We start from the raw sequence: 21,504 nt of genomic DNA on the forward strand, positions 1-21,504 counted from the left end.
AGGAGAATTATTATCTAATAATTTTTTCCAATTATCTTTTGATTATGATTTAAAAAAAAAGAAAATTACTATTAAATAATATATATAATAAGATTTTTAATAGAATTCGTTTTTGTTAATATCTTAGTATATATATTTTTAATTATGAGATAGATTAACACATGTCACAATCTTAAATATATAATTGCTATGTGTCGCGATTATGTTAATTAGCAACTTTGAAGAACCAAACTTTATATAATAAGATTTCGCCTAATTACTTAATTATTTGAATTAAAATATATAACTACTTATACATTTTTAAAATAAAATAACTAAAATAAAATTTTAAGATTGCAAACTAATAAAACCTTGCTATATATTTTTAAATACAAATATAATTTATTTGAGGAAATTATTAAAACTTTATAAATATTTAAATAATTCAATAATTTGTAATTATTATTAAATAATTTTTACTTATTATTAAATAATTTGTAATTATTATTAAATAATTTGTAATTATTATTAAATACTAATGCAACTTCTACTTATATTATCAATAGAAAATTAATAAGATTTTATATATAACTTTAAAGCATTATTCAATATTAAATAAAAAATATCATTAAATTATTTAATCTATTACTTATTTTTAATATTACTTATTTTTAAGTTATAAAATAAATTAAAGTTAATATGCACACAAAATAACAAAAATTCATAGTTTTTATAATATAAATACTATTATTAAAATAAATAATAAATCAATGATAATTAATATAATTTATAAAATGATTTCTTAATATTTAGACATTAAAAATTACTATTCACAAATATAAAATATTAATACATTACATCTCAAATTAACGGTTTCACTTTATTTTAAAAATATAAGACAGAAATTGAAATTATTTGTATGTAATGAAACTAGAAATTATATTTCTTCTAAACTATCTTCATATAGTTTTCAAATATTTGAATTAATATATATATAGAATAATGATTATATTTCAAGAATTTGTTTAGAATTTAAACCCATTATATATTTTGTAGAAACTCATTTTCCACATGGAATGGACTTTTTAAACAAAATTCTTCACTCGAGATGATTGTTTTTAACACTAAGTAACACATTACTTCATCATATAATCTTCAAGATATGATGATTTAATGTGGAATCTCTATCCGTGGAGATGTTTATCAATATTGCATATATTGCTTGTAGTTGATCATCGTATCTTGGAGCTTACACTAGAAATGATTTAATAGCGTGATTTCTTTTTTTTAGCTCATGACTCTTACACTCTAAGAAAATACATAAGTTTTCAAAAACAAATTCGTTCGGAATTCCCAAAATTTCCGATGTCGGCGATTCTCAACGAGTTTCTAACAAGTCAATTTCTAGCTGTTCGCTAACTGTTGTAATTTTTTATACGTTTCCCATGAATTCCTGATAGATTCTGGCGGATTTTGTAACTGTTATAGAGCCGTTTGAAAAGTTCAAAATTCCCAGCATATATCTGACGAATTGTTTTTTCATTAAGAATTTGTTAGATTTATCTATAAATAACATCTCCTCCTCATTCATTCACAAGTCACAACTCCGGACCGAGTTATATGTTGGTATTTACTCTGAATTAGTTAGGTCTAGAGTTATACAACTCCAATTAAATTTGAAAACAGTAAAATTACTATAACAGTGTCAAAACCGTTGTGGTGTATGCATGGCTGATACACACTTGTAAACTTTATCATTAACTAATATAAATTGATTTCTTATGTTTATATTTTAGATAACACTATTTAATATTCAATCATTTAAATAATATTACAGAATAATAACTCTTCTTTAGAAACAAACCAAGCCACAGAAAGACGTAAGCATGCTACCCATTTGTTGGGGGCAAGTGTTAAAGACATAGCATGTTGCCCATTTTGTCCACGTAGAGAACTGTCACCGCCAATTGCAAAAACTAACATATGTATTGACAAGAACATTTCTCCAGAATTCTGCTCCACTGAGAAAACTTTTCGAAGAGTCTTCTATGCGAAACATATATGAAAATTTTATATATCATATATATATCCAGTGAGAATTCGGGTTTAGCGTCTCCAAGCACCCATATCTTGTTAATGAAAGATATCCACTCGTTATTGATCAAGAATCATCAAACTTGAATAACTTTAAGGAAAATATGATTTTCAAATCCAAAATTTTGAGATTTTAGAATGAAATGAGAGAGGATATTCAAGATAAATGATTTGTGTGTAAGAAATAAGATAGTAAGATGCATAAATTTATATATAATGTATTTAATTTTAAAGCATGATTTTTGTTGTTAATGGTGGTTGGTGCTATTGAAATAGTGACCGTTTTTTTTTTCTTTTGTAAATAAATGAGGATGATGAGGATGTTTGGGTAAAATGAACATATTTTTAAAAGAAATAAAAATAATAATAAATAATGACATTTTTGAATAAGTTGAAATTTTAGAATGTATAAGACAAAAAAAATTTCAAAAAGGAGGTTAGTTTTTTATTTGACCACAAATTTTAGGTCTTTTTTTGAAAGAACCCTATTTTATGAATTTTGTTTTGATAAATAGCCTAAATTGGCCCCTAAATAAGTTTTTGTTACCTAACTAACTTTTAAATGTCGAAATGACTAAAATATGTTTCATTAAAGAGACAAATAAAAATTATACCCTTTTCTAAAATATATTTATTTAAATAAATAAGTTTTTTTTTAAATCACCTTTAATTTTCTGAAAATTTTGGAAGATCTTTAATGCAAAATTGTTTTTGAAATGATTTTTCTTTAAAAACAATTTAGGGAAAACTTTGCTGAATGTGTATGATATCTTCTTGAATTTGAGTTAAGACTTTTCGGATTAAGTATAATATCTTCAATTTAGGAAAATATGATAAATATGTATAATATTTTTATAAAATGTAGACAAACTTTCATAAATGTGTATTTAAAAATAAATTCTTAAATTTGTAATAACGAAGACCTTCATGAATACATACTTATGAATATCTTACTAAATTTGAATTATATGTATATTTAGTAAGATATTCTTAAATATGGATAACATTTTCGTAAATATTTTGAAAGACCTTCCTCAATTTTATATCTAAATTTTATAAAATATATTATACATATTTAAAAGCATTTTCGTAAATTTTTTAAAGATGTTATATATTTATTAATATATATATTATATTCAAGAAGTTTATTTACACATTTATGAAAACACTCCTGAATTCTTGTAAATAAGATTAAGAAATTTAGGAAGATATCATAAACGTTGAGGAAACTTTAAGAAAAAAATATTTCCAAATCTTTTTTTTTGTTTTGAAAATCCTTTTTTCTGAATTTGTTTTGTTGATTTTGTTAGCTTCAAATTTTTAATATTTATTTGATATACTTAATAAATAAATAATATTTATTATTAATGATGACAAAATTTTCATTTACCCATTTCGTGAAACTTATTTTGGTTAATTTGATTTTTAGCGGCTATTCAGGGGACAACAATTTAAAAGGGGCTATTTATGAGATTTTCCCTTTTTTAGGAAACAATTTTAGTTAAAGAAATCTTAGGAAGACCACTCTGAATGTTTATGATATCTTCCTGAATTTGTAAAAATATTTCCAAATTGAGGAATGCCTTCTAAACGTGTATTTGGACTTTTTAAATGTAAATTTGTATGTATATTGGAGAATTTTTATGTTTACCATTTTCTTGGTAACATTATTCATGTTTACCACCACTAAAGAGATATTTTCAAAAATATCTTCTTAATTAAGAGGCAAAAGACTCTTATATATTTGTTCTATATATATATATAATAAATAATTATTTAAATAAATAAAAAATAATTTTTTTTATGGTTTTCGAATTCTACTTTTTAAAAGTAGAACTTTTTGTAATTTGTTTTTAATTTTTGAACTTTTTTCCAAAATTTTTTTTTGAAAATCAAAAATTATTTTTGAAACTAATTTAAAAAAAAAAATTATATGTTTTTAAGTATTTATTTATATATTTATTAGAATCCTAAATTTTACATTCCAAAAACTTTACCCACCTCTCAACTCTAAACCTTAAGTCTAGATTAGTTAACCCTAGTGTTATAAAAGTCTTTTTTTCCTTTAGAAAGGAGAGTAAAAGTAATTATTGTAAATATGAAAAGTGGTATTATGAATTTGTTATTTTTTGGCAATTTTCCATGTATATTTAAGTGTGTCTTCCTAAATGTGTATGAATATGATAGTTTCTTAAATTTGACTTATATGCATATTTAGGTAAACATTACTCAATATATATCTTTATAAAATTTACGAAGATATTTCTAAATATGTATAATATTTTTACAAGATTTATATATCAAATTTAGGAAGGTTTTCCAATTTTTTTTGGAAAATATTTAACTAAGAATTTCAGATGATAGATGATTTGTATTAAATTGACAAATCCACTTATTCAACTGAGGATTTTAAAAAACACTTTAAATCTGCTGTTATTGAACTTGTCATTTTATAAAACACTCTGAAATCCACTGTTATTGAACAAAATTTAAGTTGGAGATTTTAGAGTGTTTTAAATGTTTTAAAGGTGTTTGAGAGAAATTTTTTAGTTATAAAAATAAAAATCTAAATCCTATGGTTTTAGATGAGATTTTAGAGTTGTTTAACAAAAATCACACCAAATTCTAATATCCACCTAAAATCATTTAAAAACTCATTAAAATCAAATCATTTCAAATTTCAGACTCAATATAGCCCCTTTTATGAAACATTAAAAGATGTTATACATATTCAATAATATCTTACTAAATATTACATATAATTCAAATGTAGTAAGGTATTCATAAAAATATATCCATGAGGGTCTTGCTAAATACATATTTAACAATGTATTTTTTAAATACACATTTATGAAAGTTTTCTTAAAATTTATGAAGATATTATACATAATTATAAATATATTCCAAAATCTTATGAAGATATTATATATATTTAGTAATATTTTCCTAAATATGCATATAACTTAAATTCACGGAGATATCATAAACATCCCTGATGGGCCAACCAAGCATTGGCTGCAATCTTAGATATAGTTTGAGTTCAAATCTTTCCTGGAACTATGGTAAGGTTAGTGTTGGAACTTGGGCTACGGTTATTGCAATTTGCCCCTGACAGACTTGCATGTAAAAGACCATAGGTTGACGCTAAATATATCTATTATGTAATGTTTACAAGAGCATATACTTTTGGGCTTTTGCTAATATTGTACCAATTTTATACAAGGTAATATAGTTTTTATATACACAACCCCTCCATCATCCAGGACTCAAACTTCGAATGGTCGACACTTGTTTTTGCTGCTGACTACCTTAAAAGCTATTGAACTTGCGATGATGTGCCCAATTCGTTGGATAATCTGTCGCACAACTACCCCAATACGAAAACAATAAGCTGTTTTAGGTCAAGACTAAAGAAAAGATGCAGAGATGTAAAAATGATTTACTACAACTCTACAAGAATATTTACCTGTTCATATAATAAAGAATCACCATGTGTCTTTCTTAGTTCGACCACATTAAGCAAAGGGACTATCCCGAAAACTTCCGCCGTTAATGATAACCCGCTTTGCCCTTTTCGATTACTCTCTTGTTGAATTGCTTTTAACTGAAGCAACATCAGTTCTCAACTTTAGAGACCACTTAAACTGCTTCCAACAACTCGAGTAGTAGTAGACAAGAGCAAAAGAGATTCTCACCATTGTTTGTTTCTTCTGCACGTAGAAACCCATCTCCATAAGGTTTGTTTTGATTTTCTCCAGCACATCTATGGCTAACCTATTTGATGTGAATCTTATCTGCCTGTCTGATACTTTCTGAACCAGTGCAAAAAAAACACACTTTATCATGAGCAAAAAAACATCTTGAAACAACGTACATGAGGACAAGAATGTACCATTACCTCTGTCTCAAACAAACCAGAGAGGTCTAGAAATGATGACATTCCGATCAACTCAAAGGCGTTGATAACGATTGGAGAATCATGGTTCTTCTCTTCTTCAGATACCTTTACCATCTGAACCAAAAAGACAAGATTTTTTAGAAAGGCAATGCACATGATCAATATTCATACGAACCAAGGGAACGCTTTCTTACATCTTCTTGGATTGAGGATGCATCATCTTCATCGTCGCTATTAGAAGGAGTGTAGCCATTATTGAACCAATCATTGGCCTTAATACCTGCGATTGTCATCCTCGTAATTGGATTTGGATCAAGCATTCTCTTGATCATGGTTTTAGCACCGGGTGATAGCCATCTAGGTATTGGAGGGTCCCCTTTGAATATCTGAAATGGCAACAACAGCTTTGAGTATGTTTCTTCAAACATAGACTATTTGATAAAACACACACTTTGACTCGATAAAGATTTTTAAAAAAATTAAAATTGGTAAAAACATCATTTATTATTAGCAAAACATAACTATTAAAAACAGAGGGAATAAATAAAAGCAGTACATTACGGCAAAGAACCGCGAGGTTTGCATCATCAAAAGGGAGACATCCCGTAAGGATAACATACAAAATGACTCCACATGACCATATATCTGATGCTGCACCATCATAGCCTTTGTTGGCTAGGACCTCGGGTGCGACATAGTTTGGACTTCCACAGGTTGTATGTAGCAACCCATCTTCCTAACATGTCAAAGCCCCCAAAAAATGTTGGACACATAGTTTCCTTTTTGCTAATGTATATAGGTTTAAGATATTTGGCAAGTACCCTAAAATGCTGAGGTAGAGCACTAAGGCCAAAATCAGTGATCTTAATGTGTCCCTTTGCATCAAGAAGAACATTCTCTAGCTGCAGCAAGTGACATTCAATATCAGATCATGTGACCAATAACACTGACAAAGTTTAAAACCTTCATGGGTCAAGAAAACTTGTAAACACAGACCTTGAGATCTCTGTGGAAAACTCCCTTGTTATGACAATAGCTGACTCCATCAATCAACTGCTGAAACAATGTTCGTCCTTCTGTTTCCGAAAGCTTTCCTCTGGAGACCTGAGAATGATCAGAGCATATTTTTGGAAACCAGCCTTTTTGTTAACTAACAAAACTGTAACCGTAGCAATGTACATGAGTCTTACAATTCTGTCAAATAAGTCTCCTCCAGTGACACATTCAAGGACCATGTAAATCTTGGTTTTGCTAGCCAAAACCTGCAAGTCGATTATCAACGACATTAAAATCTGTTTAGGGATTTAATAAACCCTAAATTATCAGGAAATTTGCCATCTTCAAGCGAAACTGTAGACCAACTTCTATGTTGATTCAACGTCAAAACCCAACTATCTGGGTTGCTTGCAAGAAAAGTCAACAAGAATAATCCATGCGAATACCCATAAGTATTGGATATATCAAAGTGGGTTTCATGTAATTAAAATGTGAAAACGAGTTTTACTGGATTTATTAAATTCTTATGATAGTCTGCATGAGAAGACTGGAAGACTGGACCTTTCATTTAAAATGCTTTTATATGAGGCAGTTGTGATAATCCAATTGTCAATATCATTAATCAAAATTCAAAACCAAATGGTCAAATTTGAGGACCCAGCTCATAATACATCATTAAATTATATCGTCACACAATTAATGACCAAAATTCAAGAGTAAGAGCTATTTCATAAACACAAAATTAATTAATTAATGATACCTTAAGCGTGGCTATTTAGCAACGTGAATGAGTGAAGACACTCATGAAAGAAATTAATAAAAACAGTCTACAACTAATCAAAACGATATTTGTGATAGTTCTTCACAAGTTCTGACCACACAAATTACGTAAAAAAAAGTTCTGACCATACAAAAAAAAAAGGAAAATAAGTCTTCACAAGTAAGCACAATTAGCTCATTAAACACAATTAGCTCATTAATAACAAAATAATTAATGTAGGGTCGGTTCCGGTACAGCCATATGTTATAGTATGGTTTAAACTATACACAAAATTTGATAACCAGTTAATATATACTTCTGATCGAATTTAGATTTCCTTGAGCATATTGTACTCTCTCTCTCTTTTTTATCGTAAATAGTTTAAGTAAAATTTGTTTATTTTAAAATATAACTAGTTTCGTAATTTTAAGTAATTTTTATTGGGTATAGTATAACCAATCAAATAATATATATTTATTTATGTTTGGTTTAATTGTACCTAATTAAAATATCAAATGCTACTTTTGGAAAAATTAATAACTTTCTTAATATTTGTGCATTCTTCTAAAACTACCTACATAGAAAACAGAGGGGGTATAAAATAATACTTTATCCATATCATTTTAAGTAGTCTTTCATAATAAATGATGTTTCCATAACTCTAGATAAAATTTAATATCATTTGAAATCTGTGACCAACTATAAAATAGTGTATTTTTTTATTGGTTGAATTAGTTTTATTTAATGTTAGTTTATGTAACCAAGATAAATTGCATAAAAAATTGTATTTTTTTAACCTTTGTCCAAAAACTTTAAATATCATTTAAAATGGTACAGAGGGATGTATATTCCATGATACAAATTACAACCACAAGATATGATGCTTATCCATACAATTACCTCATGTAATTCTACAGTGTTTGAATCTTTTTTGGACAAGCATTTTTGGTTTTATTAAGACTGCTATTTAGAATAGAGACAACTGTGAGTATGATTGCCATGTCATTATTCAAATCATCACTATATTGGGACCGACCCATAATTAAACTGGTCAGGTGGTCATCAAATCCATCGTCAACCAATTAATGATCGGGACTCGGGCTAGGAAGGGAAAACATATATACTTAGTAGTTTAAAAGGAAATAGATTATACGTAAGTGTGGCTATTTAGCAACGTGAAAGGAGAGATTACGTGTTTATGAACTAATACATTAGAAAAGTAGCTATAATTAAATGAAAAATAAAAATGACTTTATAAGAAAGTTACACTTCCACGCAAGCAAACAAAAACAAAAAATGTTTCACAGGTTTCATGTTAAATCGTCATCAAAAGAATTCTAACGATCTTTTTTTTTAATTCGACCATAACAAGGAGATAACCATAACATTATTGCAACGATTAGTTAATTTAATTACCTCATGTAATCTGACAATATTTGGATGCTTTAACACTTTCAGTGTCCGGATCTCTCTCTTAATCTGACAAAGTCGAGAGATGATAAAGACTTGTAATATATACCATTAAACCAGTTCTCGCAAAGTGAAGAAAAAGACAAAAGAGCGAACCTGAAAAGAGACGTTAAGGCGTTTGATACTAGATTTGTCGATGATTTTGACGGCGAACGATTGGCCTGAAACGGTATCTGTAGCGAGTTTGACTTTGGCAGAGTTGCCTTCCCCAAGAGTCCTCCCAAGCTCGTACTTCCCGACACGCATTCCCTTCCTCACCATCCAAGAATCTATGATTAGGTCGTTGGATTGAGCAAAGGAGGCTGAGATTGAGCTATAAATCTATGGCTATGGCTCTATGTTTATATAGAAGACTGAGATTTGAGGATGAGAATAAGAAGTGGCGGCAGAATATTGGAGAGAAGAACACGCCACTTCCCCTTTGCTTCCTCCTTCTCCCTTCTTCTCTGGCAATTAATCTAATATATTCTCTCTTTTCTTCTTGGAAACCCCGGGATATCCGTGATTAACAAAGATGGAAACTTCTATGATGATTTTTTTTTAACAAATAAACAATTTATGCTGTTTTTTTTTATCTTTATATTATCTGCTCCATAACTATTCCATTTCTAGAAAACATGACTAATAAAAACATTTTTGTTTTATCCAATGATTGACTTTTAGATTTTCAGATTAGTTTATTTCCATCAATGCAATGTGTAATAATGTTTTTGTGGTAACATATTTATTGGATTATACCGGATATGTACGTATTATAAACCAGTTTACTAGATATTACTATAAATAGCTCTCAAATGTAAATGACGTTGGTTATGATCAAATTAATAAAATCTGTAATAAACTTTAGCTCAAGCTCAGTTTCTCAGATTCTAATATGGTATAAAAGCTTTTGCTCGTATCTTCCACCTTCTTATGTTGAATCAGAGTGCAGATTTGAGCTCATCTTCATCGATCTTCATCGTTTCAAGCTTTTGATATCTCAAATCCGATTCGAATCGCTGATTTTCGATTTCATCTTCTTCTCGTCATGCCGATCTCGTATGCGAATGCAGTTACGTTGACTATGTCGTCAGCGTCGACACCTATTCCGCAAGGAAGATCCGATGCGACTGGTATTGCTCTTGTCTCTTAAAAACTTACTAGCTTAGGGAACTTCAATACTTGGCGTAAGATCTATGATGATTGCGTTAGGAGCTCGGAACAAAGTCGTCTTCATTGATGGAACCTTTTCTGTGTTAGAGAAATCTCATCTGGATTATGCATCTTGGTTTCGTAGCAATATCATAGTATGTACTTGGATTGTCAATGATGTTGACAAATCTATTGCAAAGAGCATCATGTATCTTGACACAGCAAGACAAATGCGGTTAGACATTCATGATCCATTCAATTCAAGCAGAGTGATGGACCGAGGACTGCATACATGAAACAACAAATATTTTCGGAGACTCAAGGTTCACAAGGTGTTAATAAGTATTACACTAAGATCAAGCAACTTTGGGAAGAGCTTAAGAATCATGAACCTCCTTATAGATGTTGTGGTCGTGAGAATTGTGAGAGTTGCAAAAGATTGATTGAACGTGATGAACAATATCGAGTGTTAAAGTTCCTAATGGGGCTTAGTGATACTTATACAGCAACTCGAGGACAAATCTTAATGATGGAGCCGAAACCTTCTATCACCAAGGTTTTCAATTTGGTTTCTCACGAAGAAAGACAACGTTCTATGATTTATGGTTAGGCTACGAGTGCTGTTGCATTTCAAGTATCACAAGTCAATCAACAATCTTTATTGCAGGATATTCTGGTTGCTATAATAAGCAGAAGAATCGTCCTATCTGCTCTCATTGCGGCATTGCTTGTCACACTGTCAACAGATGCTACAAACTACATGGATATCCACCAGGATATAAACCTCAGGGTAATGGTTATAAGCCGTAATAGCATTCAATCACCATTCCAACTCTGCTAACAAGAATGATTCTTGGAATTCGAAGAAAGAGAATGTTGGTTCTATGGTTACTGAACCTCAGAGTAATCCCACAAACAATCAACAAAATGTGAGCGTGGACAGTCTCACATCATATCAAATACGGCAGATTCTTGGTGGTCTGAACATCAACTCAAACGTTCAGAACCATATTTCTCAGATTTCTAGCAGCCAGCTGGTACATCATCTAACCCTTTCCATTTACTTTCTGTGGGAATACATAACATCCTTAGTTTTTGCAAAAATACTAGGGTAGTTGATACATGAGCTAGTTGTCATGTCTGTTCTGATTCTTCCCTATTCACCAACCTTGAACCTGTTCATAATATCTCTGTGACTCTTCATGATGGAACTCATATTTTCGTAACTCTTTCTGGAACATTTTCTATCTCTAATACTCTTAAACTTCATTCGGTTCTCTTTGTTCCTAACTTCAAATTTAATCTTTTGAGTATCCGGGCTCTTACAAATAATAGTAACAACACTGTTCTTTTCTCTTCTGATTCCTGTTGTATCCTCTCTTACAATCCTTTTACTTATCAAGAGCATATTCTGGACTCGATTATTGGGAAGGATAGCATCCGCAGTAACCTCTACGTCTTAGAGTCCATTTCTTCTTCAAATGATCCTGAAGACTCTTCTCCTCAAACTCATTCAAGCTTTCAAATCTCTGCAGAAGTCTGGCACCAACGTTAAGTACATCCATCTTTCAATAAAATTCATTTTTTTTTCTAAAGACCTTGATCTTACTTTTCACATAACTTGTCATGACTTACACTGTAAAATTTTCCCTTTGGCTAAACAAAAACGTTTTTCATTTCCTTCTTCTCCTCATATGTCATCCCAACCTTTTAATTTTCTCATCTCGATGTTTGGGGTCCCTTTCATGAACCTACTTTAGAATGGTATGAATACTTCCTTACCATAGTAGACGACTGCACTAAAGCTACTCGGTCTACTTACTTAAAAATAAGAGCTCTGTTATAACCATCTCTCCTGAGTTTGTAACACTTATTGAAACACAATATCAAAAGAAGATAAAAGCCATTCGTACTGATAACGCTCCCGAACTATCCTTTACTTCTTTTCTCAAAACCAAAGGCATTATTCGCTTCTTTTCTTGTGTGTACACCCCTCAACAAAACTATGTTGTTGAGAGAAAACACCAACACATCCTTAATGTTGCCAGAGCTCTCCTTTTTCAATCAAACCTTCCATTACATCATTGGGGAGACTGTATTCTTACTTCCGTTTATCATCACTTACTGTTCCTGCCTAACGTCAATCTAAGGTTCCTACCTATCCTGATGAATACATTCCTATCTTCTTAACCATAGTGAACATTTTCCTGCTCACCCTACGAATACATTTTCTTATCCTCTTTCTTCCTTTCTTTCCTATGATAACCTTAAGCCATCATATAAAACTTTGCACTATTCATTACTACAACCACACCACCCAAACATTTCTTGAGGCGATCAACTCTGCAGAGTTTATTGATGCCATATTTTTTATATCTGGCCCAACGTTATCCATATTGCCTAGAAGTATTTGCATATATTGTTTGACATATCCAAAATTATCCAAAATAATAATTTTTTTAACTGAATCATTCGAATTATACGTGGTATTTTATCTAAATTATTTGAGATTTAACCAATTAAGCTGATATTTCACATGTATTATAAAAAAACTGAACCAAACCATTTTTTCCGGGTTTTACCTGTTCATGGCTTAATTACTTGATCCAAACTAAGGAACGATCCAAATCCGAAATATCTGTGATTAACAAAAACGAAAATTTCTATGATGATTTATCGAAAAAACAATTTATTTATGTTGTTGATCTTATCATTATATTATATACCCTTGACTATTCCATTTTATTAATTTTAAAAATGTTTTAACTCTTTGTGCACTAATAAAATTTCATTTTTACTTAGATGAAAAATTGATAATAACTTTTTAAAATATGAAGAAATTGTGGATATTAAAAAAAATTAGATACAAATAATAAATGTTCAAATTTATTCATTCATTCACAGTTAACAAACAAATTCTAAAATGGATATTTACCTGGGTAAATTTTATTGAGAAATTCTCTAGGATAGTCATTTTTAAGTTTTTGTAACAAAAATAGCCTTCAATGAAGAAAATGACCAAAATAACATTTATTAAAAGATACAAATGTATTTTTACCCTAGGGTTAACTAATCTAGACTTAAAGCTTAGAGTTAAGGAGTGTGGTTTTTGGAATAGAGTTTCAAATTTAAGAAAATTAAAAATAAATATTAAAAATTTCAAAATAAAAAAGGCTATTTTGGTCATTTTTTTCTTGGAAGCTATTTCTGTGACAAAAACTTTAAAATGGCTATTTGAGTGAATTGCCCAATTTTATTTTCCTAGTTATTTTGGTCTTTTGTGTTTAGTCATGACTTTTAACATATTTTTAAAAGACATAAGGTCTTGATCGGTGATGTTAAGAGTTTTCAAGGTTCCTAAGGCAAATGTTGTAGTATAGTGTTTGTCGAACCAGTTCTGAGGGATATCAAAGCACCGAGAATGCAAGTACTCACTTAATCTAAGTGCAACCAATGATTTAGATGAGTTTTAAGCTATGACTAAAACTAATAAGCAATAACAGAATGATATTTTCTTGACTAAGGGAAAAGAGAACTCATGGGCATAGGGATTAGACCTTGGGTGATCAAGTTTCGAACTAAGGATGACAAATGATTAATCAAACTATCTACCTTAAGCCTAGACACAATTCTAAGCAAGCTCTATGTCTAGATGAATGCTCATTTGCTAACATATCTCAAACATCAAATGTCTTTTGTTGAATAATATGAAAGCAATCATTACAAATAAGTCTATTAGCTATTTTAGCACCTTTAACAACAAATGTCTTTGGCAAAGTATACTAAAAGCCTAGGAGAATTGTCTCAGGCATTTCATCAAACACCTTTCGGGTGGGAAATGCCTATTGATCAACTTTTGAGTGGCCAACTCAGAAGATGCATTAGGAATACTCTACTAGCAAGGGACAAGAATGATCTACACTAAAATATCCTAGAACTAACCTAATCACCCTTAATCTCCCTAACCCATGAATTCAAAAGGTGATTACTCACTAATCTCCATGATTCCTCTTAAACCCATATTGGATTTCAGATTAATCATGTAGAGAAATAGATAAGAAATCAACAAGAACACAAGAACATAACAATCAAAATCCAAGAGATAAACTTCTCAAGAGAGTTTTTGTGTATTTCTCAATAGATCAAAAGATCATCTGTTTGGTGGCTACCAAGAGTACTTAACTTAGGTTTTTGCAAACTAAAAACAATAAAACAAATGACCAAAAGGCCCCTGAAATAACATAAAAATCGTCCAATCAAACACGCGGAGCGACCTAGCATAGTCGCTCCCAGGAGGTCGCTCCCGACGCTTCTTTGTGTCTCGCCCCGTCAAAACGCGAGCGACTTGAGCTGGTCGCTCTGACTGGGAGCGACCTTGGTAGGTCGCTCTGAGGGGTCGCTCCAGGATGCTCGACTTTGGTGTCTCCGAACGAGAGGACGCGAGCGACCTTGGTGTGTCGCTCCAACAAGTCGCTCCGGACTTCGGGAGCGACCTCAGTGGGTCGCTCTGAGAGGTCGCTCCGGGCTTCGTTTTGTGTCGTCTCGCCATGGAAAAGCGAGCGACCTCGGAGCGTCGCTCTGGCAAGTCGCTCTGAGAAGGGGTGTCTCACGATAGAAACGCGAGCGACCTCTCCATGTCGCTCTGGCTGGATCGCTACGGGATGTGTGTCACAGCGACTTCACGGCGTCGCTCCGGTGAGGTCGATCTGGTGCGCTGCTCGTACGTTGATCGCTTTAAACACTTCTTTTGAGCTCCAAATGCACCCAAATGCCTCCAAGAACTCCATGTGGTACTCCAATACCTGATAAAGACTCATGTATGCAAAATGCAACCTAAACATGGCTAAATCCTAGTCTATATGATCAAAATGCACATGAGTGAATGGATAAAACAATGTAAATATGCAAGATATCAACTCCCCCAAACTTGTTCTTTACTTGTCCACAAGTGAACTTTCTAGAACTCACAGGGAGAGAGGTTCGAAGGTGGGAGATCGTAGCCAAAAGAAACACAACTAGCAAACACGATTAGCACACTCTCTTATTACACTCTAGCTTCTCTAGGCCTATCTCATCTCCTTTTGTCCCTACACTCATCATCAAGCATCCACACATTCAAATCAACCAACTCTCACATTCATTAAGCACAAAACATCTAGTGAATTCTTGCAAATGGTCAGTCGGTCCAAGTCATTTGGGTAAGGGAAGACTTTTATTCAAGTGATTCAAAAGGTTCGAAACATAAAATCTTTACGGTGGTTTACTCTCGAAACAAGTAGCCTTGACATTGCACATAATATATCTAAGAAAAGGACCAACTCATGCATACAATGCTCAATCTCCATTGTTCTACCATTTTCCCAAACATACAATTACACAATCATTCTCAAATGTCAAACCCAACTCACATCTCTCACCAAAAGATCCTAAGAACATTAACTCATTCTCTTTGAAATCTACAAGGGATTTTTCACAACCTCAAAACATTACTTAGCTCCTAACAACTTTGCTAGCCCCCTTTTTCTTTCTTTTTCTTTTCTTTTCATATTTTATGTTTTTTTTTTTATTTTTAAATGGGGGCCAAGACTTTTCATAACTTGAGCTAGAGGTTTTTCTACTTATCCCAGTAAGACAATTCACTTAAACACAAAGAGTCATTTCTTTTCCTTTTTCATTGCTCCCAAATCATAATCACAACTCTCACCCCCCACCTATAGCTAGACAATAGAGTGCCTAATCTAGCAAGAATGAAGATCAAGCATTGTCATTCCCGATACTCTCAACATTATGCACATGTAAGACTTTCCGAAGAAGGCCTCACTCATCAAACAATGAAAGCTTAAAAGGAGGGAAAGGTTTTGGGAGTGGTCTACCACTAGATTTTGTCAAAATAAGATTGACATAAAGGATGTGACAACTCAGGTGTGTATAGCCATGACTCAGTACACAAGGGACCATGAGCAAGAAGCATTAAGTTCGTTCAGTTCAAATAAGGTTGTAGTTGGCTTCAAAGACTGAGTTTCAGCAACTAATGAGATTCAGGAAGAGTCTTCAAGGCTCGAAGCATACAAGTGTTTTTGAGGGGTGCAAAAGCTACTCAGGTGCAACGTAGTGTTCTTTACAATGCATTTAAAATCATTGCTCCCAATGCAAGTGAATGCAACCTATATGCTCTAGACTCTCCTAAAAATGCAAGTGATGCAATCTATATGATTTTTTTTTTTTTTTTTTTTTTGCTAAAAGGTATGTATGCAAGAGTCAATGAAAGATCATCAAAGCAAACATGGTCAAATAATTGGTACCTCCCCCAAACTTAAATGACACAGTCTCTGTGTTGTCAAGTAGAGAGAGATACCCAAAAGAGAAAGCTAATATGCAAAAATGAAATGGTATATACAAGGGAAAGTAGAGAAGTACCTCAAGTGGGAAGTGGAGAAGGAGGATCCTTATCAATGTAGGGGTCTCCACAAGTGATGGTTCCACAATACTCAACATCCAGTGGAGGCTGAATTGGGTAAGAGACAGCTTTGTTGACATTGAGGAGTGTGACCTTCTTGTTGGCGAAATCGATGCAAGCACCCACAGTAGTAAGGAATGGTGTGCCCAGGATCAATGGAACTCTCTTCTCAGTTGCCATCTTCAAGACAGTGAGGTCTATAGGGATGGTGCAAGATCCAATTTTCAAAGGGAAATCCTTGATGAGACCAATAGGGGTAGTAGAAGAAGAATCCCCAAACGTGAGAGAGGAAGTATCATGCTCCATGTGTTCAATCTCAAGACTCTTCACCATCTCTATTGAGATCACATTCACAGTTGCACCAGAATCAACAAGAGCATCATCAAAGGTGAGCTTACCAAGGGAGCAAGACAAGGTGAACTTCCCTTGGGATTCTAGTTTAGGGAGAGACTTTGGTGTGATGGCTGGATCAAGTTTCAAAGTTGAAATGTTGAGAAGTTCTGCTACTTCTGCTTGGTGGTCTACAATGTCCTTGATGAGCATCATTTGGACATGAGCCTCACGCATACCCGAGATCTCTGGAAGCTTAACTCCAATATCACTTAAGTCTTTTCTGAACTTGGAAATCACCTTCTTTTGAGTTTTGGTGAGGACCCTTTGTGGAAATGGGAGCTTGTCATAGGGTGACTGCTCAACCTCAATGGTGTCCTCCAGCTTGACCCCTTTCAGCTTCTGGGTAGCTCTCTTCGCAACTGGTTTCTCAGCCATGGGTGCATCTCCCTTCAAAATCTTTACTTCAACCATTTTGTCAGCTTCCTCCACAATCTTTGTTTCCGCTGTTGCTACAATCAGATGCCGAACCTGTTCAATCTCAGATCCAAACACCAATCTTTCAATTTCATCTAGCTCTTTCTTGTGGTTACTCAATTCAATCCCTGAAGAAGTTGTAGAGAGGACAACATTGCAATACTCCTTGGGTTTTTGCTCAGATTTTCCAGGTAGAGACCCTTGCTGGCGATTCTGGTGAGTTGTCATGGAAGCAAACTGGTTTACCAAAGCCCTGAACTTGTTGTTGAGCTCATTGTAACTTCCATCAATCTTGGAGTGAAGGTTCTTCAACTCATATCCAACCTGCTTTTCACTTCTAGTCTGAGACTCCAAGATCTGTTTCAGTAAAACATCAGTGCTGCTTTCCTAAGGAGTAGAGGTAGAAGGATTAGGTTGTTGTTGAGAAGACTGGTTCCCTTTGTTGGAGAAACCAGGATGAGGGTTTTGCTGAGGCTGATAGTTGCCTTGCTGGTTGTTCCTAGGCGGATAACCACTCTGTTGGTTGTTAGGATAGGATTTCTGTTGGTAGTTGTTGTACTGAAAGTTGGGCTCTTTCTTGTACCAGCTACCGTTGTTGTTGATGAAACACAACTCTTCTTGCCCTTCCAAACCCTCAACTTCATGGACAACATGTGTTGTTCCTTGGTTTGGGTTACCAACAAAGTGCAGCTGCTCTTGCGTGGCTTTATCAGCAAGGAGGATGTCTATCTTATCCTGGAGAGCTTTGATCTCTTTCCTCGTCTGCTTATCATCACCCCTACTGCCCCTGTCGTGATCTGCACTGTAGACTGCATCACTCTTCACCATGTTGTCAACCAGCTCTTCTGCATCATCTTCAGTTCTTCCTAAGAAGAACCCATTGCTAGCTGTATCCAATCTGGCTCTGTACTTAGGAAGGGCACCTCTGTAGAAGGTACTGAGCAAGCTCTCCTTAGAGAAACCATGGTGAGGGCATTGAGCTTGGTAGCCTTTGAATCTCTCCTAGGCTTCACTGAATCCTTCCAAGCCCTTCTGTTGAAAGCTGGAGATCTCATTTCTCAGCTTAGCAGTTCTTGAAGTAGAGAAGAACTTCTCCAAGAATGCTTTCTTGCAGTCATCCCAAGTGGTGATAGAGTCGCTGGGTAGAGACTTCTCCCACCGACGCGCCTTATCCCCCAAAGAGAAAGGGAATAACTTCAGCTTTAAGGCATCCTCTGACACACCATTGGTTTTTGACAACCCGCAGTAGCTGCCGAACCTGTCCAAGTGATCGAATGGGTCCTCTAAAGCCAAGCCATGAAATTTGTTGTTCTCGATCACGTTGAGGAGTCCTGACTTGACCTCAAAGTTGTTGGCTGCCACAGCCGGTGCTCGGATTCCCAGTCTATGACCATGAATGTTGGGCCGGTCATAAGTACCAATGGGTCGAGCTGCCTGCGGTTGGTGTTCTGCCCCTTGTTGTGGATCTGCCATATCACCGTCCAATTCCTGCAAGTGGGCTTGTTGCTCTTCTTCTCTTCTAGCTCTAGCACACTCTCTCTCTAAAGCTCTGAAGAAGAAGAATCAGTAACAAAACAAAATTTAAAATGACTTAGTCTTAAGCAAGTGACTAAATCTCAATGTTTCAATCTACTCAGAATTTGGCAACGGCGCTAATTTGATGTTAAGAGTTTTCAAGGCTCCTAAGGCAAATGTTGTAGTATAGTGTTTGTCGAACCAGTTCTGAGGGATATCAAAGCACCAAGAATGCAAGTACTCACTTAATCTAAGTGCAACCAATGATTTAGATGAGTTTTAAGCTATGACTAAAACTAATAAGCAATAACAGAATGTTATTTTCTTGACTAAGGGAAAAGAGAACTCATGGGCATAGGGATTAGACCTTGGGTGATCAAGTTTCGAACTAAGGATAACAAATGATTAATCAAACTATCTACCTTAAGCCTAGACACAATTCTAAGCAAGCTCTATGTCTAGATGAATGCTCATTTACTAACATATCTCAAACATCAAATGTCTTTGTTTGAATAATATGAAAGCAATCATTACAAATAAGTCTATTAGCTATTTTAGCACCTTTAACAACAAATGTCTTTGGCAAAGTATACTAAAAGCCTAGGAGAATTGTCTCAGGCATTTCATCAAACACATTTCGGGTGGGAAATGCCTATTGATCAACTTTTGAGTGGCCAACTCAGAAGATGCATTAGGAATACTCTACTAGCAAGGGACAAGAATGATCTACACTAAAACATCCTAGAACTAACCTAATCACCCTTAATCTCCCTAACCCATGAATTCAAAAGGTGATTACTCACTAATCTCCATGATTCCTCTTAAACCAATATTGGATTTCAGATTAATCATGTAGAGAAATAGATAAGAAATCAACAAGAACACAAGAACATAACAATCAAAATCCAAGAGATAAACTTCTCAAGAGAGTTTTTGTGTATTTCTCAATAGATCAAAAGATCATCTGTTTGGTGGCTACCAAGAGTACTTAACTTAGGTTTTTGCAAACTAAAAACAATAAAACAAATGACCAAAAGGCCCCTGAAATAACATAAAAATCGTCCAATCAAACACGCGGAGCGACCTAGCATAGTCGCTCCCAGGAGGTCGCTCCCGACGCTTCTTCGTGTCTTGCCCCGTCAAAACGCGAGCGACTTGAGCTGGTCGCTCTGGCTGGGAGCGACCTCGGTAGGTCGCTCTGAGGGGTCGCTCCAGGATGCTCGACTTTGGTGTCTCCGGACGAGAGGACGCGAGCGACCTTGGTGTGTCGCTCCAACAAGTCGCTCCGGACTTCGGGAGCGACCTCAGTGGGTCGCTCTGAGAGGTCGCTCCGGGCTTCGTTTTGTGTCGTCTCGCCATGGAAAAGCGAGCGACCTCAGAGCGTCGCTCTGGCAAGTCGCTCTGAGAAGGGGTGTCTCACGATAGAAACGCGAGCGACCTCTCCATGTCGCTCTGGCTGGATCGCTACGGGATGTGCGTTACAGCGACTTCACGGCGTCGCTCCGGTGAGGTCGATCTGGTGCGCTGCTCGTCCGTTGATCGCTTTAAACACTTCTTTTGAGCTCCAAATGCACCCAAATGCCTCCAAGAACTCCATGTGGTACTCCAATACCTGATAAAGACTCATGTATGCAAAATGCAACCTAAACATTGCTAAATCTTAGTCTATATGATCAAAATGCACATGGGTGAATGGATAAAACAATGTAAATATGCAAGATATCAATTGGTAGAGGTGATGACAAAGCAGTAAAATTATGTTGTAAAATTTTTATTATTTCGTTAATAAATTTTTTATAAGTGATTGTTATATCAGTAAATGATTCATATTTAAGATTATAATAAAATTATCATATATTTAAAATTATAATAAAATATTTATAAGTAACTGGTATATCAATAAGATATATAATTTGTTTATTTAGTGAAGCGAAATGTATATATATAATATACATATTAGATTTTTATATTTTATTAAATTATAATAAATTTAATATATATATATATATATATATATATGGTAAATTATATTTTTAATTTGAAATATTACCTTTTAATGATAAATATACTAATTTTAAACGTTAATGTTAAAATTATTTTCTTATATAAAAGCAATATTTCATATTATTTAAAATAATTAATAATGTAATGTTTTTAATTTTTTATATTTTAAATGCATAGAAAATAGTATTCGAAGAACATTTTCATCTTCTTAATGATTCTCTAAATGTTTTTGTAGAAAAATTGATTCGATGACAAAGAACGTTATGCCTTTGTAAAAGCTCTACTAATCAAATCCCAAGATTCTTTTTATTAATGATTGACTTTTTTGATTTTCAGGTTATTTGTTTCCTTATTTTGTTCGCAATGCAATATGTAAAACAAATTGTGATAATT

At 33.6% G+C, this 21,504-nt stretch overlaps 2 protein-coding genes and 1 non-coding gene across 3 annotated transcripts; 1 reads left to right on the forward strand and 2 right to left on the reverse strand.

The window, feature by feature from the left end:
* Positions 1–5,195: 5,195 nt before the first annotated feature.
* Positions 5,196–9,926, reverse strand: LOC106353818 (CBL-interacting serine/threonine-protein kinase 17). The gene is made up of 11 exons (XM_013793622.3): positions 9,294–9,926; positions 9,144–9,206; positions 7,162–7,233; positions 6,968–7,075; positions 6,793–6,873; positions 6,528–6,707; positions 6,166–6,357; positions 5,972–6,085; positions 5,769–5,885; positions 5,540–5,677; positions 5,196–5,440 (listed from the first exon to the last, which is right to left on the reverse strand). Exons 1-11 carry the CDS (start codon positions 9,456–9,458, stop codon positions 5,390–5,392), a joined length of 1,281 nt encoding a protein of 426 aa, XP_013649076.2. The 5' UTR covers positions 9,459–9,926; the 3' UTR covers positions 5,196–5,389.
* Positions 9,927–16,746: 6,820 nt separating this feature from the next.
* LOC106355064 lies at positions 16,747–17,589 on the reverse strand. The gene is made up of 2 exons (XM_013795079.1): positions 17,184–17,589; positions 16,747–17,120 (listed from the first exon to the last, which is right to left on the reverse strand). Exons 1-2 carry the CDS (start codon positions 17,587–17,589, stop codon positions 16,747–16,749), a joined length of 780 nt encoding a protein of 259 aa, XP_013650533.1.
* A 961-nt stretch (positions 17,590–18,550) lies between these two features.
* LOC125589357 lies at positions 18,551–18,657 on the forward strand. The gene has a single exon (XR_007325546.1). It is a non-coding gene; the product is annotated as a small nucleolar RNA R71 (small nucleolar RNA).
* The last annotated feature ends 2,847 nt before the right edge of the window (positions 18,658–21,504 follow it).

The sequence above is a fragment of the Brassica napus genome, chromosome C6 (assembly GCF_020379485.1).
Source record: "Brassica napus cultivar Da-Ae chromosome C6, Da-Ae, whole genome shotgun sequence".
In the NCBI taxonomy this organism is placed as follows: domain Eukaryota; kingdom Viridiplantae; phylum Streptophyta; class Magnoliopsida; order Brassicales; family Brassicaceae; genus Brassica; species Brassica napus.

Bases quoted from the DNA above. Each gene is read 5' to 3' on its own strand.
- LOC106353818 (XM_013793622.3), bottom strand. From the start codon at position 9,458: ATGGTGAGGAAGGGAATGCGTGTCGGGAAGTACGAGCTTGGGAGGACT. The intron at 6,708-6,792 runs GTACTTGCCAAA...TTGACATGTTAG, and splicing joins CTCTACCTCAGCATTTTAGG to GAAGATGGGTTGCTACATAC. The intron at 6,358-6,527 runs GTACTGCTTTTA...TTGCCATTTCAG, and splicing joins TCGCGGTTCTTTGCCGTAAT to ATATTCAAAGGGGACCCTCC.
- LOC106355064 (XM_013795079.1), bottom strand. From the start codon at position 17,589: ATGGTTGAAGTAAAGATTTTGAAGGGAGATGCACCCATGGCTGAGAAA. The intron at 17,121-17,183 runs GTAAGCTCACCT...TGATCTCAATAG, and splicing joins CACCTTGTCTTGCTCCCTTG to AGATGGTGAAGAGTCTTGAG.